The sequence below is a fragment of the Botryllus schlosseri genome, chromosome 11, assembly GCF_051294905.1.
Source record: "Botryllus schlosseri isolate E-star chromosome 11, Bs_hap1, whole genome shotgun sequence".
In the NCBI taxonomy this organism is placed as follows: domain Eukaryota; kingdom Metazoa; phylum Chordata; class Ascidiacea; order Stolidobranchia; family Styelidae; genus Botryllus; species Botryllus schlosseri.
This window is the reverse complement of record NC_137246.1, coordinates 18,006,335-18,032,243: the sequence shown is the minus strand read 5'-3', so window position 1 is coordinate 18,032,243 and position 25,909 is coordinate 18,006,335. Positions and strand designations below refer to the sequence as shown.

The 25,909-nt window shown below is 40.7% G+C and overlaps 1 protein-coding gene across 1 annotated transcript; it reads left to right on the top strand.

The window, feature by feature from the left end:
* The first annotated feature begins 5,060 nt into the window (after positions 1-5,060).
* On the top strand, positions 5,061-24,740 carry LOC145450336 (uncharacterized). Its single transcript, XM_080328848.1, has 10 exons — positions 5,061-5,259; positions 5,692-5,883; positions 5,946-6,098; positions 6,167-6,304; positions 11,320-11,511; positions 11,577-11,708; positions 19,225-19,410; positions 19,477-19,625; positions 20,419-20,527; positions 24,270-24,740. Exons 1-10 carry the CDS (start codon positions 5,178-5,180, stop codon positions 24,464-24,466), a joined length of 1,530 nt encoding a protein of 509 aa, XP_080184974.1. The 5' UTR covers positions 5,061-5,177; the 3' UTR covers positions 24,467-24,740.
* Positions 24,741-25,909: the final 1,169 nt, after the last annotated feature.

Here is a 25,909-nt window from a genome sequence, read left to right as displayed (position 1 = left end):
TATGAGATTTTAGTCAAAATAGCCCCATAGCTTATCTCCAAAAATAGGGCCAATTTAACCCTAGACAGCTCAGGTTGGGTCAATTTGACCCCAGGCTAGCAAATATATGAGTCATATTTTCATGTGCGGTCAGATTGTTCTTGCCAGCCATGTAATCCTAAATGGTCATATGCACTATCAATTGGAATAAAGCATTAGCTGGTTATCTCTAATTCCTCGCCGCTATGAGCTATTGATTTAGCATGGGTCAGATTCTGAAGGTATAGTGGCCAGACTAAGTATTTTTCTCCTCTTTGCAATCGGACCAATTCCGGCTGTTTATGTGATTCTTTCGCATTGTTCATGTCACGTGGAGTCAACGAGACATGATGAATAGCTCAAAACTCTTTGCTGGTCAGAAAAATTCGGTTTTAGGTGGATTGAGTCATGGATTGAGTGTTACTACAGAAGATGTACCACATGTGAAACATGCATTGGGCCGGATAAGGATTCTGATTGAATTTACATTGTTGTAATAAATAATTGTTGTAATATTGTATCGTATTGTATAGTTGTATTGTATTGCAGGCCTACTGTAGTGTTTATAATAATAACTGTTGTAATAAATAACTGATGGGGGGTGTTTGACCACAGCTCGCCATTCGTGTAATGGTATTAGGCCTCAGCGGGAACTTCGAAATGGGTAGAGAGTAGGGTTCAATGTTCCAAAAAGGTAGATGCATCGTTATAACGTCCCGCATGAGGTTATTAGACAGCTGTATAGCGAAATTGGTAAGAAAAAAAGCATATTAAGTGATGGGGTCAATTTGACCCCACCTGACCCATCGTGTAACGATATCCCACCTCAGTGGTCTAGGATGGGTAGAGAGCAGGGTTCCATGTACCAAAAAGGTAGATGCATCGTTATAACGTTCCGCAGGAGGTTATTAGACAGATCTATAGCGAAATTGGTAAGAAAAAAAGCATATTAACTGATGGGGTCAATTTGACCCCACCTGACTCATCGTGTAACGATATCCCACCTGAGCAGTCTAGGGTTAAAAAAACTAAATTCATATTCGGAATCAGTGTCCTTCAGAACCCCCAAAACCACTCTTACTTTGTCGGACAAAAATATGTGTTGACCAGTGCTATTAATCATGGTGAAGGTCAAACAATCTATAGGCTATACTGAGGGGCTCTCAGATGTAAAGGCAGCACCTCATCAAACAACCTGTTCTCATCAAGTTTCCCAAAACATTGACACAATTTAGGGCCATGGGCAGAACGTTGGACTTTTCGTCATAGTGTTTTCCTGTTCCGATTTTGGAATGCTCAAAGTTCAACTCCAACCGGATCCAACGTTTCCAGAAAGTTCAGTGTTGGGTTCAAGTCATCCCATTCGAGTCACGAGTCATCTCGAGTCATTGCAGATTTTGACTCGAGTCAAGTCAAGTCAATCGATTTTCAAAGGTGGCTCGAGTCAAGTCAAGTCACTCGTTTTTTGGAGATGACTCGAGTCAAGTCGAGTCAAGTCAAGTCAAGTCCAAGTCACGAGTCAAGTCACAATTCAAGTCAAATTGAATTTTTGGAGTATGAGTGATGATTCAAAGTCATTATATTTTGCTAGCTGTGTGAGAGACAGAATAATTGATCATTTATCTTGAATCAAATAACGAATAACTAGTTAAATATACATGCAAAAAGACGCTGTATCCCTCACGCACATGTAGAGCTGCTAATAAAATATGTGAGTAACTGTACAGCTACATGCTACAGTCAATTATTATCTTCCAAAAGATAGGAGCAAATGCGAAGCTTCGAGAAGTTGAAACAAATTGATATGGTACAATAGCCTACACTACCCGTCTACACTACCCGTCTAATCAACATCTATACATCCGTGAGAATATAAACGCACAAACTATTTTTGTTTGATTTAAATCATATACAAGAGGGTTGGTAAATGTGAGCACTGCGCAACGTAAGCATTGAGCCGTCTAAGAAACAGAGACACATTGCTATTTAGATTAATCTTATACTACTACTTCAACAACGTAAGCTGTGATCGTTTAGTTTGCGGCCAATTTATTTGTGATGTAGCAATGGAGGATCAGTGTAATGTAGAATCAGTGAATGACTGGTTGCTCTCACAAGTGACACCGGCGTATCTCGAACAATCCGAACGTACACAAGATACAGTGATTTATTCGACAGCGTTTACTTGATGACTTGAAATTGACTCGTAAATTTTACTCCGAGTCACGAGTCAATGCACATTTTTGAAGCTCCGAGTAAAGTCAAGTCAAGTCAAGTCCTTTTTCCAAAATGACTCGGGTCAAGTCAAGTCATACGAAAAAGTGGACTCGAGTCTGACTCAAGTCAAGTCATGACTCGAGTTATCCCGAAACTGGAAAATATTAACGATCCGGTCCGATCCAGACCCCAGGAATAAAAGACTCATAGTCCGGATTAGTGTTACATTTAAAATATAAATAAGTTCAAAACAAACATGTTTTTTTCTTATTCTTAGTGGACATGACGTCAAAAATCTTCAATTGAGACGTCACCGTGAATTGATACTGTTATATGGCTCCATAAGAAATACAATTGAAAATATAGGGTCAATACAATTATATATACCGTATATATATCATTAGGCCAATATGACTCCTTTGACGAAAAAGGTTTCATGCCTCCAGTCTTGAACGGACCAAAAATATATTGACAACCGCCCACGAAGGTTTTAATATTATAGTTCGAATATTCCAACCCTTGGCATATTGCTCATCGAATTGACTGAAGATAGGAAAGTCGTAATGTCATGAAGCTTCGCGCCAATCCATGTTAGCATTTGATAGTAACACCCTGGATATTACAGTTTCGGTTTGAAAGTGCATTCTACATTTGAGTTTTATATTGGAGCGCGCTCGCTTATCTCACAATCGTCACACGAATTAAGATATACAATGAGAAAAGTACAAAAATATTCGACCTCAAAATACTAATCATCAGGAATCTTCTCAGCACACTATAAACGGAGGAATGTCAATAACCATGGGTGGAGCGAAAGAGCTACGTCATTTTATGTTGAGAAAGTACATGATGAAGTTAATTATTAACTAAAGATCCATGGTATTACGGGTTCGTCATAATGTTACAGTACACGGTTGTGTGCGCAGTCTTTCCTTACTGTTATACGAGGCAAATATTTCGATTTTAGGGAGTAGAATTCAATTGGTGTGAATTGGAGCATATCAATGAAACACGATGAATTCTTAGGTCAGCAGAAATTTCGAACACTAGGAGAAAATGAAAGCAAGAAGCATGAAAAAGTAGGCTATAGTTCGGAACGGTGTAGGAGAAGGTTAGTCTATACCAGGGCCGGCCAACCCGTGGCCCGCGAGAAGGTTTTGAGTGGCCCGCGAGGTCATTTCCGAAATTTCTAATATCATCAAAAATGGATTGCACAGATTGTGAACTTGCAAGGCCAACCAAAAATTTGATTAGTCTAGCCGCAACACTTGAGACATGATGACTAAAATATCGGTTCCGACGCATTGACAGATCCATCAGCCATTCACATGTTGGTATATCTTCGTACATTACAATAAAGCAGAATAATTTGCGGTAGATTTATCAAAGGTAAAAATTTTCTACAAGCTTCGCGCAACATGTTGTCACTCGATTTCTTGTTTTTATTATTATTGCCCTTTTGTGAAAATGGAAGAACACCTAATGTATCAGATTGAGTCTAACTATATTCGCGATTACGAGACAAAGTGTCGTTCAACATATGCGACATTGCGTATGCGCTCGCAGTAAGACAGTCGACTATGAAACCTAGGCACGAAATGATTGACGCATGTTGGTCGCATCTTTCGATATTGATATGTCCAAGCGCCGAATAGCCCAGTCCTCGCAAAATTAGCCCAGCTATATACAACAGGCCCGCAATGTAGTCAAATGACAATATTATTGACCTATGAACTGCAAAAAATTTTCGCGCTTCGCGCGGCTAGTGGCCCGCGCAATAATTCGTCAATCGAATGTGGCCCGTTGGCTGAAAAGGTTGGCCAGCCCTGGTCTATACTATCTCTGAATGCATCACGAATCACTTTATATCGCAATCAATCAATCATCTCCGTCAGTACAATCCGATAAGTGATAGGATGTAATAAACTTATAGGCAGATGTTGAAGCGACCAAGTTATACGGTCTCTCAATCTGATATTCACCTTCCGCATCTTGGAGCAGCCCTGATAGTGTTAAACTTCCGACACTTCGAAACGTGCAACAGCCAAGACTCAACCACTGTCTCTCGTATCACTGGCAATGAATGCAACGGAGCAGTGTTTCTTAAGCTGGGGCTCACGGACTCCTCAGGGGTCCGCCAACTAGTTTTAGGGGGTTCGTGAAAGGACAGTGCGTCACCAAGAAACTACAAAACATATTATAATTTGAGAATGACGCCGTGAGTGGGATTTGAACTACCTTGATTGACTATCCATTAGTTATTCGATTTTAGCCATAGAATAGCCTAAACACAGTCCTGCTGGATGTGACTACCTTCAAGTCATCGGCTACTGAAATTGCGCAACCGTCCACAAAACTTGAAAGGGGCCGCGATCAAAAAAGTTTTAGAACCCCTGCAATAGAGCGACGTACCACTCGGTGGCTGCATGTCGCATTGATGATATTATTAGATTGATAGTTACAGGCGGGGCACGGGGCATGGGTCGTGAGTGTCGCGCTGATCTAGAAAGTTTCATTTGAACAGCGTGGGACTATTCAGTAGGATATACGAAGACAAATCCAGTTTGGCTCGCCTGTTGTGACAGAATGGCCTGGGCATGAAAGACCGAAATGTTCGCTGCCGAATAGCCTAGTCCTGTAAATGATCATATAATGTATTATGTAGGCTATTGAGCAGACAAGCATAGTTTTTCAGTAGGCCTGTATGAGTAACAAATGGCTTATTTGGTGAGTTCTTTTTATACTGCATAACTTAATAACACCTTCAACTTTACAAACGATGAGATTAGAGAATGTCATGAGAATTAACACAATGCCTAACTATAATGTAAATTGCATCTACTGTCCATCTTTAGCAGCTGTCTTTTATTCAAAGAATAGTCTGTGAGTTTCGGGTGCGGTGTCGGCATCCTATATCTCATGGATCTCGGAAAGATCGAATAATGCGTCTTCAAATGTTTTCATTATTGTTGAAATATCTGATACTCTGTGCGATTCTTGGCGTCGGACACATTTCAACAACACGTGAGTGATGAAGTTTCTTCATGATTGCGTAAGATTGTGCGCAGCATGGTGACTGCGGCACATAACGGAACATGAGCAGATGATCGAAACTGCAAATTACCGTCAGCCGATTGCGATGCCTCACACCACGCAACAGATCGGTGGCAATTATTTCGCACAAATCCATTGAAAACTCGCTTGATTGTAAATTATTAGAAATTCCAATTCCATACCAAATCCAGCTTGCAAAAATTCGGAAATCCTAATCCGATCCAAATATATTATGCAATTACTTCTACTTTTCCTTGAGTATCAGAAATGACTAGGCTACTTAGGCCATACCTTGAGTCGCCAATCCAAAAGGCAGATATCATAGCATCAATAAACTATTGGCGCTGTGACATTTTTCTACATATGTGTATATTATAGCCTCCATTTTATTGCTGCACGTAGGCGCTGCTTTCGATTGCAATCTAAATGATCCAGCGGATTGTAGTTGCGTAACCATTTCCGCGAGCACGACAAGCACCACGCTCTTGACAGAAACAAGTGCCACACTACTTTGCGCCGTTACATCCACGACAGGTGATGAGGTTCAATGGCTCAAAGGGTCCGTTGCTTTAGGGACAGAATCAAATATTCCAAGTAAGTTGTCATGCAAAAATTACATTACTTTAAAATATAGAATAATGATCCTTTTCACGCAGGCGAACCTAGATATGAGATGGATAATATCACATATTCACTTTACATCACAAACGTTCAAATTTCGGATCAAGCGACTTACAAATGCCAAGTGGACGCCTGTGCACTTGAGCCTTACAACACAGTGTCAAACGGTCTTGACATACAAGTTTATGGTACATTTCTTCGTGAAAACTTGCAAGTAAATAAATATTCAATCATATTGTGCGTTTTTTTTTTTCAGTACTGCCATCAAATCCAGTTGTCACTAACATGTCCTCTGATGGCACGGTTGATGTGATCGAATCTGACCCTTCATCACTGGTGTGCTCTACAACCAATGCCAAGCCCCGAGCAACGATTCGCTGGTACAGGGATGCAAGTATGTATTTAGTGTCTCACTGGGTGGTGGTATACTTCGCTTTTTCATTTTCGGTCTACTCCAATAACTTGAAAGTAATAAATATAAATTGTGACTGATAACCTTTCATCGATAGCAAGGCTGCGATTCTTTATTATTTTCGAGTCCAACAATATGTTGAAAAACATCTAAGCTATACTATTTCTTGGATTAAATTGAATATGTGTAACGGATACGCCTGATTTTGAAGTCGACCCCGGTGTTTCGGAAGCCCTTCAATAGTTTTAGCGCTGAGAGCAGGGTGGGCTAACTAGGGCCCGCAACACCATTTTTGCGGCCTGCGTAAGCCTCAAGATACGTAAAAAGATTGATAAAATGGGTACTAAATAGCAAAATATACTGTGGGTACTTGATTAAACTTTTTCTTAATATATTTTAATATGATAATGATAAGTTATATTATTACCATATTTTTTTTAATTTCATTGATGGCGGTGCGATAGCCCGACCTCGAGATCCATACATTTTGGAAGGTTTCAATTGCTAAACATCACAGAAATTATAACGTAAATGACTCAATTCGGAACACGAGTGTAATTTTAGATTGGCAACACGAGCAAATTCATTACTTTTACCGATTCGCGAGTGTGTTAGATAGATTCGTTCTTTGTATGCATGGAAGTATTTACATTTATAATATTATAGAATCGCATTGTTGTCGCATCGCATATATTGTAGAATCGCTCACCCTTAACTCATCCGCTTAAACTTGATGCTGACCGATCAAAGGCCATTAATTCTGCCACCGGCAAACATTTGTTAGATAATCCTATTATTATCGAGACGACAGATTTCGTGTCGTTGGGAGGATACGTTCACACTTCCATGTGTGTGCCTTGGAGTCGACTTTTATCAAAATACACCAACCAAAACTCTGTCAACAAAAGGAGTTCGTGTACCATCTAAAATAGTACATTGAACGCTCTCTCATTCCAAATTTCATACTGGTGACATCATATTTTGTGATACGATTGTTGATATACAATGTTCTTTCCAATTCTCTACTAGTTGCTGACGATTATCCCTGACGAGTGTCAGCTGAGAATATTCGGGTTCATTTCAATATGAATATATTATTCAATTGTATATTGAAGCTCTGTACCTCCAAGAAGCTCTTCAAATCGCATTTAAAGGTAACATGGTTATGATGCTGTCAGCATTGTGTGACCTGGAGTTAAACCAAAAGTACAATCAGTAACAGATCTGCTGCTTACAGACTCAAATTTATATCCAATTGTATAAGAATCGGGACACCCCTAGTTTTGACAATGACAACGACCAGCTTCTAAATTCTCGTCAATATTTCAGACGCGTGTATATTGTCAACAAATCAATATTTGGTTTGTTTTAAATATACAATTTCATATATATTATTTCCAAGTCGTCAATCAATATATAGGCCTAATCAAGTGCTCATATTGAATTTTGGCGACCCGCGAATGGATTCAAATGTTGAATGCGGCCCGCGAGCTAAAAGTTTGCTCATCCCTGGCTTATGTAGCTATAAAAACGAATGAGGGTTTACAAGCTATGGATTGCGTATCGGATCCGATCCACGTGTAATTAGCTCCGCCTACCTACTAAATATAAGTAGAGGAGTCAACAGAAACTTCGACTACATAGTAGCATAGGATTGCGATGTATTCCATTGGGATCTGACAGAAAACGCTAATGTAATATGCCCGATCCTCCCAAAATCATCAAATCCCCCCATTGGATTCATGACTTCTTGCGCTGGAACAATAAATCCAGTACTCTAATCTGAATTGAGTCGTAATTCTAAAGATACGGGTGGAGCAGTGAGAGTAATTTTTTGAGTTATAAAGTAATATACACTCCTTATTGCCACTAACAATTTAATTTATTGCTAAAAAATTTCATCATTTCAGTACATACACAATACTGTGATACAATGAAAGATAGAATTAGTCGAAACGACTTGAAGTAGTCTTCGAAATCAGACACCCACCTGGCCTATGCGTTGTAAAAAAAGGTATGCACACTGAATGAAAAGTAAATGAATATAATATAAAAGGACAGGTGACATAAAAGGTGGCATGTGTCGGAGGGCGAGAGCGATATGTCGAGGTCCGGTAGACTAGGTCCAACAACTATTGATTCAGTAGAAATTGTTTAGTATAGTCATATTGAAATGAACCCGATCGCCAGCAACTTGTAGAGAATTGGAAATGAAATTGTATATCAACAATCGTATCACAAAATATGACGTCACCAGCTTGAACTTCAGAATAAGAAAGAGTTCAATGTACTATTTTTAGATGGTACACGAACTCCATTCACTGACATAGCCTTGGCTGGTGTATTTTGACAAAAGTCGACTCCAAGGCACACGAATGAAAGTGTGTTTTATTAGGCCTATACCCTCCTCCAATCCTGTAATGCCTATTGGCTCAGATTCCAGAACACTTGTATAGTTCCCAGTAACACGGAGTGTGCGATTTCATAAAAGATTCGATCCAACATAGAATGTCGGATTTATTGATATTGTTATACCTCTGGAACTATACCATGTCATGATTTTTAGTTTGCCAAATAGGCTAGCATGAACGTGAGGTTCACGTTCGCGTTCCGTGTGTGAACATTGGAAATTTTGAGGTTCGCGTTCACAACGGAACCTTGGTAGGTTCTGCACTGTGAACCTTTTTCATATATTGCAATTTTCCCTTCATTATAACATCTTTGGTTCACACTAAACGAGCATGCACCTTGACAGCCTCAATAATTTTACTTGCATTGTTACGAAAGTTTGCTCGAAATATCCAGCTTTCCGTTTGTGAATATTTAGTGACTCTTTGCTGTGAGCTTGACGAAATCACATAACATGAGAGAGCAAAATACACTGCATGTAGTCAACGAATGATGCTTATTCAACCAATCAATGAGATTGATATCGTTTTCTGGTGTGAAAATCTAGCAGGCGTACCGGGTCAATCTTGACTTCATATGTATACTGTATCATAAAAACCAAATCCGTGCGATTGGGGTGTTGGCTACTGTTGTATAACTTGTTACTGGGGTAATATTGGTAGCAAGTATAGAAACCCGTTTTGCACTCTGCTCAATATCCATGTAGCAATACTCAGATGCCGAATATATTGTTCGGTCAGGCCGAGAGCGTTTACGCGAAAGCTTATATTCCCTGGCAAGTCCTCGTCGAAATTGTTGGCAAAGCGACGGAAGATATTCATTTTATGGGATTGCCTCAGTTGATACATTTGGCGACGTTTAAAACGTCAATATGTACTTCAGCACTGTGCCATTATGTGGCCGGAGTCGTCGCTAGGTATCGTGTACAACAGGGGCGGGCAACTTCTCCAGTCGGCGGGCCGGATATAGGAAAAATAAGTATTTGGCGGGCCGGATAGCTAAATCGATACATTATTCGCCCATTTGTCCACAGATACAATGAATATAAATAGTATTTAATGAATGTATTTTAACGATCTCGCCGATAATGACGAAGACAACTTGGGGATTTGAGAATAACTTTGTCATACAGGTGCTGCTTCTCTCTGATCAATCAACACACGGCGCAATCATAGTGTCCTATATGGTGTCGACACAAGCAAATCTCACGCCTCAGTGAAATTGTAACACGTCACAATTTTCATTTGGCTACAGGCAATTTGACGGCCATTTTCGACCGGCTTGCCCAGCATTAGATTTGGTAAAACGGGTATCAATCGAAAGCTGACTCTGCACTGATTACGAAAATATAAATTTTATTCCGCTCGCGGCCCTGGAACTCCCACAATCAACCTCGAATTTTTCATTGTTATGGAGATTGGCATTAGGACGCAGCAATGCTGTCTGGCAAAACGAGAGAGTAGTTCAAGAGAAAAAGAGCCAGACAGCATTGTTGCGTCCCAATGCCAATCTCCATAACAATGAAAAATTCGAGGCTGATTGTGGGAGTTCCAGGGCCACGAGCGGAATAAAATTTATATTTTCGTAATCAGTGCAGAGTCAGCTTTCGATTGATACCCATTTTATCAAATCTAATGCTCGGCAAGCCGGTCAAAAATGACCGTCAAATTGCCGCGACCCGTTTTGAGTTTGCGACCCCCAGCAAAAGCGGTGCCTTACAAAAGCCTAGCAGTGTGCCGTGCTACAAGTCGGCGGTTACGGAATCAAAAATAAGAAATTAGCCTTGTGTAAATGACCATTGTAATCGACAAACATCATGATTACCACGAAGGACATTAGGGTTGGGTGCATCGTAAATGCTGATAACGGAAGTCTTCTCGCTTCGACGAACTTACGCGTAAGCTCCACTCTCGCAACGCTGCGCAGTGCGCATACACGTATATAATAACACACGGTAACTCAAATTTGACGTAGTAAGCAACTAGAGGGGAATCTCGGCAGACTGGGGCCGCGGGCCACATCATCATGTAAGACGGATAACTGTCCGCGGGCCGGATAAAATCCCTTCGCGGGCCGGATCCGGCCCGCGGGCCGTATGTTGCCCGCCCCTGGTGTACAATGTACTTGTACAATACGTTAATATAGGCAATAAAGGGTTGAAATTAGCAATATGACGCCACGTGACGTCATGAGGTTCACGTTCGCGTTCACACAGAACCTTTCAAAAAGGTTCGCGTTCACACGAGCCTGAACCTTTCAGAGGTTCACACCATCCCTACAGCAAGTAAATCGGACAGGCAAATATTTTATGACATCACGGTCCGTAGCTCGAACGCTCCATTTGGAACTCAGTTACTAAACGAGTCATATAGATATGGCTCGTAAACAATTAGCCTAAGTGTGTATTCGCATGTCATGGCTAAAACAAACAAACAAAAAACAATAAAAAAAAAACGCGTAGCAAACAAGGGCCATGTTTTAAACACGTTTATTTTAAATTAATTTTTGTTTTAAATGCAACCCTAGATATAGGCCTATACGTACGTGTATATTCATTAATATTCATTATATTCGGCTTATATTCACAGCTGGTGAACTTTTGCAATCGAACGTAACAACTCAGAGTAGTGACGGAGTAACATTTGATTCGAGTGCTACGTACACATTCACTCCTTCTGGCACCGACGATGGTGCCGATTACGTATGCAGAGTGAGCTCAGCCGCCGTATCACTTGATGGAAGTACCAGCCTTGATACAAGAATCACGCTGAATGTAATAAGTAGGTGACATACAGCAAATATTTGAAAGTTCAAGGTATCTGTTAAAACATCGATATGTGTCCAGGCAAACCCGTTTCTTTCGCTGCAACCGGAATAACTAACGGCGGAACATTGACGGTTGACCTTGATCAATCGACGATCGTCAACTGTCAAGCATCTAGCACTGAGTCAAACCTGGAACTGACTTGGAAAAAAAGTATGTTTACCATACTAATGTGATTTAACGAAAATGTCACTATGGGTGTAAGCCTAGATATAGTCCTGACATGCGTACGTACATACGCGCCGAGTTACGGGGTGGCGCAGCCACCCAAGGACACGATTATGTGGTGGCGGCCACCCCATACAAAATGTTTGAACGCCCGCCGTCTGCGCTGCCAATTAGCGACTCGGTGATATCGCGTAAACGCCAACTATTCACCATTAGCCGATGCGCGCGTAAATAATTGAATACGCAGTCGACGAACTTGTGCTTAAAATGCCCCAACAAATTGTAATCCGTGATTAGTAATCACACAATCGAAGCGACCTCGTATCGTATGCGACGTCGATTTCGACACGCGTGCGCTGAGAAACACATCTTCTCTCTCGACCAGACGAGCGAATTCACGTCCTACTTCACTCAATTAAATTGTATTTGCGCGCATATTCGTTTACAAAATAATTCTTGAGTTAGTTTCGTTATAATCTTTTTAATTGGAGCGCGAAATAGGGCAGTGTGTTTGTGTATGCCTGTGAATAGAAAGTCATTCCTGCGCAAAATGCGCATATTCATTATTCTAACAAGGCTTTGCCAACTATTATCGGGACATGCAGTTCAAACGTCGTTATAATGAGCAAACAATCGTCGCGATGCCAGACTCGGAACCTCATTTACTGATTAGATGCGCGCTTTCTCGTTTGCTATCATCTGTAGGCTACTAATTCTTGTCTGCTTTATACACTCGTATTTCCTCGATGTCACTTGTCAGTGTTTGATTTGTTATTAATACTGCGCATTGTGCAGTGCACGGCGTTGAATTACTTTGTCTAATATAAATGCAACACGAGATTCTCGGTGGCGCAAATTCGAATTTACTCATTCGTTTTAGCGTAGGGTTACCATATTTTTGTGAAGCAAATTCCGGACACTTTTTAGCGCCCACTAGCGGATTTTAAAATGAGGTAAAAGACATTGTCTGTCAATATGACGTCACAATAGGAAAGCATTGCCAATCGACTGTATACAGTATACACTATACAGGAATGGAGTGGAACATAGGTCATGAATTGGGCCATCTGTTATGTGAGCTTTTGTGATTGCTACTTGCTAGGGTACCTGCAATAGATTTCTCCACAGGCCGGATGAAATCGTCTGGCGGGCCGTGTCTGGCTTGTCGGGATTGTGTTTGACAGCCCTGCTATACTGTTAGGTTGGTTCGGCTGTCTGATTGTGTGTTTTTTTTCGGTCCGAAACAACATTTTTTTGTGTCCCCTTCCGCCCGACCGGAGGGTAATGGGCCCTTACTATATGCATTTGGCTGTTCATCATCATCATTGGTTTATTAGCAATTTTATCAGTTCAATACACCACAAAAAATGCGATACAATGAATAGACAGGAAGATGTCGAAGCGACTTGGATTTGTCTATGGAATCAGACACCCACCTTGGCCTAGGCGATGTAAAGAGGAGGCATGCACACTGAATGAAAGTAAAGAAGACAGTATTGAAAAAGAATAAGACAAGAATAGGGCGGCAAGTCATGGGAAGCGAGATCGATATGTCAGTCGTGGTCCGGTAATCTTGAGGATAGACTGTATTTATTTAATAGTAATTGCTTGTATTTCGACTTGAATGTGGACATGCTCGTCGACTGTCGGATGGCCGGCGGGATACTGTTCCACACATCAGGTCCGGCATATTTTATAGAGCGATGATCTTTTCGGTCGATCATATGATATTTGGACGATGTGGACGCGCGTGTGTTGTACTTGTGCGCTTTTGATTCCGAGGTAAAGAAGTCATTGAAATATTCGGGGCAACGACCGCAGTGGAACTGATACATAAACTTGGCGATTTCTATAGTTTCCGCATATCTTCTATGTTTAGGACGCCGAATGTCTTCAGCAGCGACTTGTTGGATGGGCAACCAGGCCCCTTTGGGGCCCTAGCTATGATTCGAAGTACTTTATGCTGTAGTTTTTGCAGTGGCTTGAGTGCAGTTTTACTGGCAGCCCCCCAACAAAGGATGACATAATGTAACTTCGATTGGATTAAGGATTTAAAGAGTATCAGAAGAACCCATGCTGGCATGAAGCGCCTAAGGCTGTAGAACAGGCCGCACTTCGGTGATAATTTAGTGTCTAGGGACTGAATATGACTCTTCCAGAACATGTTCGAGTCCATTAAAACCCCAAGATATTTGGCATTATCTGTGTTGGAAACGGGCTGACCAGCGATATTAACGGTTAAATTTTATGAATGCATTCTGTCAATAATATTGATTCTTTCTTATATTAGGCTACTATAAAATGCACCAGCAGGTTGCACATCCAATGGTTTTCAACCTGTTATGGTCGCGACCTCATTTCCAACTTAAAAATGTTCCGTGGCCCAGCTCAAAACTTGAATAAGCTGATTACTAAAACAATTCAGCTTGCTCAAACTTACTCACGGTCTAGGAAACTGATTAGGTCCAACACCGTCGCGATCCCCAGATAAAGGCAAGCGACCCCAAGATTTGGAACCACTGTCTGTGACTGAAGCATCCAGTCGGCCTTAACCAACTCTAGGAATATACCGTCACCTTATAATTTCGATTAACATTGGACTTATTTCAGTAAATGTTAGCTATATATATTCATTTTTTATTGTATTTTTGGCGAGGGTGGTGCCTGGTGCCCATACTAATGTCAATATACGTTGCATTAAGTCGAGCGCAGCGCGAAGAAGAATTTCGAATAGCATAAATCTGCTTGAAAATACTATTGTTGCTGCTGATTTACAAAAAACTTTTGAGCTTACTTCAAGTCTTCAAAATTCCGGACATTTAGGCATATTTTAGAAATTCCTCCCGGACGCAAATTTTTCACTGAAATTCCGGACGTATGGCAACCCTATTTTAGCGGGAACCTTCTATGTTCCAATTGACTTCATTACTGGGTTCCAATAAACTTCATTGCTGGACGGACTTTATCGGGCGCAACCATATCGCGGATCGAATTTCAAACAATCGGGATTTGTATTTCTATTGATAAGGTTACGGCATGAGCCCATATTGGTCTTGCTGCAATAACACCTGGATAATTAAATTCGCACCATTTCACGAGCAGACTCCTCTGGCTGATCGGAACCTGCTTGGGCCGTAGGCCCCGGGCTGATATTAACCAGCGCGTTGTCGGTATTAAAACCCTCGGTGCGTAGCCAGTGAGTTTCTCATTCAAAACTAGAAATCCCGTTATTTTGAAATGTGAATTGACTAATTCGCATTATCGATGCTGCGTATTGCAAATTAGCGAGAATCATTTGTATACGAAATGGGTCATTGACATCTGATGTGCGCGATCGTCTCTTATTTGATCAAGCGCGTCCGCATGCAGGCCTGCGCGCTACAATCGCTGGCATGTGGCATGGTGCACCAGGCTAGGCCTGATATCGTTACCAGCCTGAACTATCGAGTCTACAGCAGGACTAACGCATGTCATAACTACGCTGGCCTAAACTATAGCGACTGATACAGGCCTCGCATGATTTACCTGCTATCTCTACTGACGCGATTGTTACTGGCTTTTAAGACTGACCGCGTGAAATTGAAGAACTTTGAATCTGCGCAATTGGCCAACAACAGACCCGAACTGACGTAATTGATTAGCCCTAATACTAAAACATCAGAAGATGTGTGGCAAGGCAGAGTTATCAATAGATTCGACAGGCCTGAATCACCTGAAATCGGTGCCATTACAGAAGAGATTCCAGAGCAGACTTCAATCGCATTATTTTGCGAAATTGTTCGTCTTCACCGATGTTGCGTGTTCAATTGTTCACATGCGCGATTGCGCGTGTTGGTGAATAGTGAATAGTTGATATTGAAGCGAGATCGAGGAATCGCTAATTAACCGCTGGACTCGCTGGCAAGCTTGTGCGCGTAAATTCGCCAACACGATGAAGCTTGTCCTACCCATGTATTATGAGGATTTACGCCTGTACTTAGCCGTAATAAATCGATGCTGACTTGGAAAATTTGAAACAATTTCAAACCCCTCCCTTTTTATTCAAACCCCTCCCTTTTTCATCTGGCTACCCCATGTAAAAATAAAAGTCGGCCCCTATGCATGCGTATATGATATATCGTATGCAGTCTATATACTGAATCGCTCATTGTAAGTAGTTATGTCTGTCAGAGGCACTATGAGATTGACAAGCTATGAGATTCTGACGTAAACGTAGCATGTTGACGTTGACCGACCACGAATATCATGGTTTCCGATCCGATGACATCGTGCAGACTTGGTGGGAGGACACCGTTCTCCCAAATTTTTCGTGAATTTTCTTAAATTGAACTAAAGTATGTTTTTGTGCAAATGAACTCAACCTAAATACTTTCTTCGCGCTTCGCTATTTAGTTCGCAATTATTCGAGAACGGTATCGTCCTATTACCGCCCGAGGCCGCCAGAGTAGACTTGGACAACGAGAAATTCTAGTGTCTAATATCACCAAATTAGAGTAAATGGCCAGTAATCAAATTCTAATCTAATATGTGAAATGCGTCTATGCTCTAATACTAATTCGAATCTAATTTGCGAAATGTTCTTATGCTCTAATTATAATTCTAATCCAATATATTGTGTTCGTGAAAAAGCCACTTTGTCTAGGCATTTTGCAGCGAGTTCACAAGAATATCCCTCTCGCGCAGGGAAATCCATGGCCAAGCCGCCATCGTCTTACTTACACCATGTACAGTATTAGTAGTTATTGTGACGAATAATAGCCTGCTAGCATAGTATAGGCTTACCATATTTTGGAAATCTAAAAAGAGGACACTTTTTCATAAATTTCCAACTTTCAAAATCGGAGTAGAATTCTCAAAAACCGGTTAATTTTTCCCACTTTGTGACTGGTTGTGGCATATCACTCGCAATTTGCTCTAAATCTGCTCTAAATCCTAAAAAAGAGGACAAAATCTCAAAAAAGAGGACAAAAGGGCGTCCTCCGAGGACACTTTCAAAAAAGTCAAAAAAGAGGACAAATCCTCTTAAAAGAGGACGTATGGTAAGCCTAGCATAGTAGCTTGTAGTCTGCGAACAACATTTTAGTTTTTAAAACTTTACGTTAGTGCATGAGGCCGTGCTGACTACGACTAACATGGGCGATGCTCATGGTTACCACAACAGAAGTAATATTTTATTAAAGTAGTACAAAAACAACAAAAATATCATGATAATAAACGTCATTGCATTTTAAACAATGATCTGCGCACGATACCCGACAACGCTTTCCTGCGCCCAATGAATCGATATTGGGGCTGGCCAGACATGCTACTAGTTGAAAAACTATCTCATCTTAAAGATTGATCATGCGGGAACTACTATGTTGTTTTCTAAGGGTCTCGGTCTTGGCATTGACTGGGCCATTGCATGTCAAGGCAATATGCCCATTGATTAGGTTACCACATTTTGGAAATCTAAGGACATTTTTTCGTAATTTTCAGACTTGCAAATCCGGAGTAGAATTCTAAAAAAATGGTAAAAAAGGGTCAACTTTCTCGCTTGGTGCCCCAAATACAGTTTTTCCTTCACATTGTCGAGAGGTTGACCGGGGCCCCGGGTTGACTAAAAAAATGTCAACTTTCCACTCGGCTCCAGAGCGTCACTTCGGTGCTAATTTACGGCATCTCAGTCGAATTTTGCTATAAATATGACCAAAATTCTCAAAAAAAGTGGACAAAATCTCAAAAAAGAGGACAAAATGGCGTCCTCCGAGGACACTTTCAAAAAAGTCAAAAAAGCGGACAAATCCTCTTAAAATAGGACGTATGGTAACCTTACTATTGAATATTGATATCAGCTGATCCTCCGTCGATGGAATGCTATGGCCATCCCCAAAGCCGTTTCAGCTAGTGTAGAATAGTGTTGTTGCGTACGGGCGATATAGCTTATTTTGAAACAGCAACAATAATAATAATTTGAAACTGATATCAATTTGGCATTTCAAAATTCTATTTTTCGCGTTCTTCCAAAATCACAAATCAGATCGCCGTCCGCGTTCGAGGTGAACCCTGGTATAGTACAAAACGAGACGAGCTTGGTGTACTGTACGGACGTTAACCATTCTCATGATTATGGGAATGCACCGTGATTTGATATCAACTGATTTTGCCGCATTTATTCCCCATTCACAATTTCATTTAATTTCACAGTTTTTGAGAATTCAGTAATATTAATTCTAATATAATTCGAAAAAAACTGCACCCCTATCCTAATTCTAATTTAATTTGGAAAAAGCTTTGTAGCTCTAATTCTAATCTAATTTGGAAAAACTCGTGTAGCTCTACTTCTAATTATAATTATAATCTAATTTGGAAAAAACCGTCTAGCTCTAATCCTAATTCTAATCTAATTCGGAAATGCTGATTTTTTTCTAGTTGTCCAAGTCTGCGCCAGAGATCGATGGAATGCTTTAGTATAGGGGGAGGGGGGTGCAGTATGCGAGTCAGGTACTATTAGGTACAGGACATTCCCGATCCAGGACACACGGACACATGCGTCGGTTTTATCTATAGGGTACCATGCGTATTTTGGAATCGGAAATGGAGGACGCTTTTATGAAACCATAAAAGTTAGTTCACCGAAATAGATTTTGAAATCTTATTGTGTTGACTAAAAATATAAAAATAAAGGTTATCACACCGGCTCGACTCCCGGATTACCCACTTTAAACCTATAGTTCTGCGGTGTTGACTAAAGAAAGGTCATTTCTCAGATTTCAAACCCGCGTGACCGGTATGGAACGTATGGTAACCCAGTTTTAACGCCGCCAATCGTTATGGGTGCGAACTTTTCCGAGTCGCATTTCGGCCGAAACTTATCTGCCTTCGTGTGTCTTGAATATTGATGTCCAGGTGCCTCTAAATTCCCGGCGCCGAATATAGTCATGCCCGTGCAATCAGACCTCCGTAGCAGAAATGCGACTCAGGAAAATATCGCGACAATGTTCACCAGAGGACACAGGATAACAGCGTTCCAACCCTAGCCAACCTACTATAACCTCACGAGTAGCCTTAACCGTGAGGTATGAACAATGCTGAAGTTTCATAATACGGGTCCTACATTTAGAGGACACTGTAGCCTACTTGATCGTATATGCAATATATGCACGTACCAATACTATTGATCAAATTCATACACTTACTTAAAAAAAATCGCGCCTGGCGCAACTGTATTTTGAATTCGCACTGATTTTTCATAACATGGTCAAGTCATTTGCAATCCAGGCTCGTTGGTGAATCGATCGCTTGATGCTGGACTTAGATCTCTACTAAAAGTGTGTGTGTGCGTATGGCTACGAAAGACATGTATAAAGAGTAGTGATACAATTTTCCGGCAGTGAAGAATGACCGGATTTGGGGGGCGTTCCACTGGGGGCGGAGTTTCGTTGAACTCACTCAAAATCCCCTCTTTAATAATATATTTTGGGCTACGCCTTCAAGTATCATGGTATCTATTCCATTTCAGATGGAATCTCACAGGCATCTACCACCGTCACAGAAAGTGTGAATTCCACCTTAATGTTGTATACCAATAGTATAGGAATTGCTGGAACGGAGGAAAATGATGGTGCTGTGTATGAATGCGTCGTGACGGTCCCCGGCCAAACGCTGACTTACCAGGACGCAATCAGCTTCAGCATCAGTATTTACAGTCGGTTCAGGATGAGATGCGATGCCGAAATCCCATGGCCAATGCGATTTTAACATTGTTTTTCAGAATTTCCGCTTGGATGGGTGATAGGCGGTTCTCTCCTTGGATTAATATTATTAATATTGCTGATTATCCTGATTATATGTTGCATACGGAAGAGAAAGGGGAAGGAAACAACATTTACTGGCCATGTAGTAAATACTCCACCCCAGAAAGTTAGTTCATTACTTGTAATTCATTTCCAATTTATAGTGCTAACGAAACATTCTGCTGAATTTTAACCTGATTTTACATTAATTTTCTCTTCTTGAAACTACAAGAAACGATGTTCGATTGTTAGCGGCGAGCCATGACTACAGTGTTATGCAGCATTTTTACGTTCGACGTTCTACATCATCAGATTATCCATTCCGTACCAATGATATATATCTACGTGCTATAACTCTTGAACCGACGACGATTTCGAAGGTTCTAAGCTTCTAACCATTCCATATTGTACAGTGTACATATATACGTCTACTATATTGGGTGCAAATCGTCCGTAGGCGCATACTACAGGTGTTTGGAAATATAATTTTACCACAATTGCGGCATATTCGTACAACCATTGAAAAAAACGTATCTTTTTTAAAGGCATTTTTTAAAACACCGTTTAAAACATTTGTTTCAAACGCAACCCTAGTTACAACAATACATGTCATCATTTCAATTAGTGTCAGAGGCTTTGAAATAAATAAAAAAGCTACCCACCTGACTGGTAAATTTATGCTTCATTATATTTGCATTACCTCATTATCCCGCACCACCCTTCAATTATTAAGTCAGTCAAATGGCATCCCGGTTGGGAACCACTTAGCTCATTTATTCCTCTTCTTTCTATATATGTCATCAAGATTGTGAAGCAGTAGCAATAAACTGAATTTCTGATTCAAACCAGTTTGGAGGAGAGTGGACGAAGCCTAAGAGTTGGATTCATCTGAAACAGTAAAACGGAACCTTTTATCTTAGGAAATGGTGATTGCCAATCCCAACTTGGAAAGGGGGGTGGAAGAAAAACCGGTTGACGAGACAGTTGCAGAGACAACAACCGAGGAAGTACACCAACGGGCACCACCAGGTGAATCTAAGCGTATATATATAAATATATAGTTGTTACAGGGATATATAGAACTCTATATATCCCCGAGCTAAAAGGCAATATCACGGCATATAGCCTACACCAGGGGTCGGGAACCTTTTTCGTCCGAAGAGCCATATTGGTCCTCTATTTTCCATTGTAACTTCCAAAGAGCCATACATGTCAACCAACTGTTACGTTGCAGTAGAAAATCAATGACGTCATAGTAGCACTATATCGAAGTCACCATATGTGTGCGCCATATTTTCTCTGTAAAAACTCGTACAGTATACTAATCATGCTGGTTGTCTTATTTCAGTTAGGGTTACCATATTTTGGGAACCTGAAAAGAGGATACTTTTTCAAAATTTTCAGACTCGCAATACTGGAGTAAAATCCGGGAAAATGGTATGTGGTTGACTAAAAAAAAGGCCAACTTTCCGGTTCAACTCCCGATGATCCGACTTTCAATGAGCTTTTGCGTTGGTTGACTAAAAAATAAAATAAAATAAAACAGGTCATTTTTCTGACTCAAGTCCCGAAAAGCCCGCCGGACCGTTATTGAGCGCTAATAATATGTGCTAATACAATGAACATTTAGATTGGAGAGCCAAGATGAGGCAGGGCCTCACCTGACGTCAGGATGAGTGAAGGAAAATTGTGAAACCTTCAATGATTATTGGTATTTTCTATCGATGTTCATAATCATAAATGACAAGATTTAGTACATTTTTACTCTAAAAATCACGTAATTTGCAAATTTATTTTTCGAAAATAAACTGCGACAAGAGAGGTACAGGTGAGGTACAGATGGGGAACACCTCACGCGTGATGGCGCAATTTAGCACAGTGGTTCTTAACCTTGTCTCCAGCGCCCCCAGGGGCGATTTGGATTTTAAAGAGGGCGGAAACGCTCCGGGGACGATATGGGGGGGGGGGGCTGGGATCACGGGGCGGTATAGGGGCACTGAAGAAAAATGGCCTCGTAGTAGTAAGTGAGAGTGACGATGGTCTTTGTACATTAAAGATGCTTTGAAACGTTTTGGCCAAATTATTAAATATACTTGTATTTGAGAGCTACAAAATTAAATCGTTAGAATATTTCTTCATCCTTTAATAAAGGATGATATACTGCTTAGCGTTGTAACCCTCAAGCGTTGTAACCCTCATTCATTTTAAAGTTAAGAGCTTGGCGCAGTACTTAATTTAATGTGAGCAAATCTTTCTACCACATTCTCAGTTGATATAGTATTCACACAAAGCAATAAAACAAAATCCAATGCAATTACCTTCCCCTGGCCAATCGCAGAGGTGAATTCGGGATGTGTACAATGTACCTTGTACATCGAGCTCTAACCAAATGGTATGAACCCGTAGGCCTTACCCAATGGTTGTTAATTATTATAACAACCTTGATTTGATCCCGAAAATAGCACATACAATTGTTGTATCGTTAGTTAGCCGAGTGGTCCTCGAGCGCGATTGAAGCGCGAAATATTTCCAATAGTAAAGTCTCAACCCTGAAAGACCGACCGGACTTTGACCTCTTACCAGGACCGTAACTGACGCATCCCAAACACATTAATTAGGGGGGTCGAACTCGAAGGGGGCCCAGAATCATTTCGATGAATGAACATAAATTCCACGTCACTTTTTGACAATTTACGCAACTTTATTCAATTTTCTTTTCGCGCTGCGCGCGTTTTCACGTTGCCAAATTATTGATTATTGGGTACCCTTCCCCCACGAAAAAATACGCATGGTTCATAGAAAATAGAAATAGGCATTTTGGCGTCGGCCATTACCGCGCCACGATGCACGAAGACAGATGAAGTTTGGGCCAATATGGGACTCCGAGAAGTGTGAGAAAACCTTAGCCGGAAAGGATTACCCTAATGTTGACCGTAAACTTCGATATAAATATGTCTAATTGTACATCTGCTTAAATGGCTCCTACTGAATTATCCTGTCGCGGCAATCTGAACCCCACAGAACAAATACTATCCCTCAGAGAAAAATTATTTGCCAGTGAAGAAATACCGACTTTAAATCGTTTGCTTCATTTAGTTTAGTACGTTCAGGCTATTTCAATATCTTTTGACTATATATCGGATAGGAGGTCACAAAATGACATCATGTTACGAAGTAAATGCACCAGCGGGCTCGGCCGATTATGTTTTACGTGCCCTACATTTTCTAAAACAACACCTCACTCAGCGCTACCGGTAAATCTGACTACGTGGGCTTGACCGATTCATTCATGAATTATATAAAATTTTCGCGCACGTAAACTTTGCTAAACATCGAAATCTCGCGACGCGGGGTCTTGGGGGCAAAGTCATTCAGAAGCTTGGTTTATCATCGTATGGGTGCCCAAGACCAACGTTTTTTTCAGGCTGACGAAGTGTTGTTACAGACCTGCCTCTTACCCATTGTTTTTATTACAGTCCTTGAAATTTGGGGTTGGGGGCGCTAGTGCACGTCAATTTGTGAAAAGTGTCGCTGGGGGAAAATGGTTGAGAACCACTGAATTAACTATGGGTTGCATTCAAAACAAAAATCCAATTTAAAACAAGGCCCTTTTTTCAAGTCATGACGTCACGAATATTCAATTGTGACGTCATAGTGGATTGACATCGGCAATTGAATAGGATAAATATAGCTCCTTTGACGAAATATCTACGCACTATAGCTGTTGAACCGACTATTTTGAGGGTTCCGACCATCCCATATCGTATACACAATTACGGCATGATTTTACAAGTTCAAAAAAAATTCGGTGTTTTTCAAAAATGCCATTGTTTAAATCACTGTTTAAATTTAAAACATGTTTCAAACAAAGTGTTTTAACCAACCATTTGTTTTAAATGCTACCCTAACTATATCAATCCAAGATTTCGAGGCGCGTGATGTAGGGTAGCCTACGTCGAATTCACGAGTTATAATGCTCGTCGACTGGATGGCAACTAAAGTTTTGGGGATTTTGAAGAATGGGGGTTCGTGCCCTTAACCCTGTATACGCCACATGACTTAACCTCTCAAATATACATGCATATTTTCTTATGCTGCCACGAGAATAATTATGCTGGCCGCTTCGAAAATTTACGAACAAGTTTCTGCAATATTGATAAATTAAGTGCAAAATTGAAAATCTGTCAATGAGCCATATCTTTTATACCTATATATGGCTCGCGAGCCATAGGTTTCCGACCCCCGGCATACATTGAGACTATTCGAAAAATATCCATTATGGACATATATTGAATAACAGTAATATCTATGACTGCAAGGAATCTGCTAACGTTATTTGTTGGTTCATTCTCATTGCATTCATTTTGCACATAGGGCCGATATTCTTACATGGATGATTCCTAAGTTTCCCATTTTTCGCACTGGGATGACATATGGTATGGCGATGCTTATGTATCCTGTAGCGAGTTAGAGATATGTATATGGGTTAGCTATGTCCGCATAGCCTAAGAAATAATTTATATCAATATATTTGGACTCAGGCGAGGCGCCAGCAGCAGTGATCTTCGTGCAAGATTTCAGCGAATTCTATTTGTAATGGGACGTGGACCTTGGGCTTTATATGAAATATATTCAGGATTTAGATCCGGACTTGGATTTGCAGCAGAATTTGGCGGATATAAATATTAGTAGCAAATCAGCTTCGGTTATACATAAGCTATTTCATAGCAATAATTTTTACTCATACATTACCAATGTAATTGCTACGCAGATGAAAGCACCGCTTCCTCAAGCGACGAAGAAGATGAATTCGATGACTTGACGTACGAAGAAGTCATTTCGAATTTGCCTGATGGGGACGTATTTTCGTTATCGTCGTCGATAATGCGATCCGATCGCGGATCGCCTGTTCCCAATGATGGAGAGTTTCACGAATATGAAACAACAGTTCAGAGCTTTTACGTGTAAGACATGCCTATATCCACTGAGCATGTTTTCTCGTGAATGCGCCATGACATGGCTTTGTATTCATACAATAAATACTTGCTGTTGCTTCACTTTTGGCAAAGAGATGAAGTTATGTTTTGGGCACTGACTGTCTACATATTTGTTCAACTTCATTTGCATACTTTTCAGCGCATTTTGTACTTTTTAATATCATGAGTCTTGACTTCAATCTTTGCTGTTACTGCTACTGCTACACTTTTATAATGAAATACTAAAATTATACTACCATTCTGCATACACTGGGTATTTCGCAAAACTATATGACTTTGCAGTCCACGCTCTACTCGAGTCAGGTGGTGCTTCTGATTATACGTTGATCGCGAAGATAGCTACTTTTTTCAATGATCGCAGGCAATGAAACTTCATTCTTTACATCAGTGCTTTTCAACCTGTTTGAGCTCCATTCGCTTTTTTTTCAAAAACATTTTCATTCGCACCAGCCAGCCGGAATTTATTTCACAAAATGAAAATGAAGAAACTTATCACTTTTGTATTCGAAGAGCTTCTTGAAGGTACAGAGCTTCAATATTTTCCATTCAGCACATCGTATTATTGATTAATCAAGTACTAAAATCTCTGCAGTCGAAAAATCACAGATATAGCACTCTCGTTGTTCTCAAGGTGTTCGTTGTTTCCAGGGGTATCGTGCAATGGTTTCCTTCGAAACTTAAGGGCGAACCCAAGAACAATATTCACTCGCAACAATATCACTTTCCCACTAAGTCGACATGATACGTCATCGCGATGTGAATGTGTTCGTATTTAGAGCGCACAAAATTGTGAAACTGCACTTGAATCGTGGCATCAATGTTGCGACTAGCACCTTTGGTCCATTTTGTGACAACGTTCGAAAAGATGCTTCACCGTACTCAGGTATCTTAGCCGATTGGCAAGATAGCGTAAAACCGACAAGATAGCGTAATGGTGAAGCGTCCGACTTCTTGATCGGTAGGTCGTGGGTTCCATCCCCGGCCGGGTCAGACCAAAGACCTGATTAGTAACACTGGTGTCCATGACTTCCCTGCTTGGCGCTCATGCATTACTGGGATAGCATGGAGGGGTGGTGCATGGCTTAAAAAGCCGCAAAGGCTATATCTGCACTTCCTTGTTCAGCGGCATCATGCACTCATGGTATGCATATGCACAGATCGCATGTATGTGTATCATGAGTCGGTGTATATGCGGCATAAACATCAAGGACAAAAATAAACTACGTCCTTTCCATTCCTTTAAAGTAGTATTTACGGTGGGCACCACTATAATAAATAATTAAAGAATTAGTCACCGTAAATACTATTTATAATCCAAATTTTTCGACGGCAATAACTCCGCTTCCACTGGTTGGAATTGAACCAAATATGGCGAACATCGTTTCTATAGACAACCTAATACTTTCATGGAGAG

What these genes read in the sequence shown, in the direction of transcription:
- LOC145450336 (XM_080328848.1), top strand. Translation starts at nt 5,178, where the DNA reads ATGCGTCTTCAAATGTTTTCATTATTGTTGAAATATCTGATACTCTGT. An exon ending in GACAGAATCAAATATTCCAA is followed by an intron (nt 5,884 to 5,945) that starts GTAAGTTGTCAT and finishes CTTTTCACGCAG; the next exon opens with GCGAACCTAGATATGAGATG. An exon ending in TCTTGACATACAAGTTTATG is followed by an intron (nt 6,099 to 6,166) that starts GTACATTTCTTC and finishes TTTTTTTTTCAG; the next exon opens with TACTGCCATCAAATCCAGTT.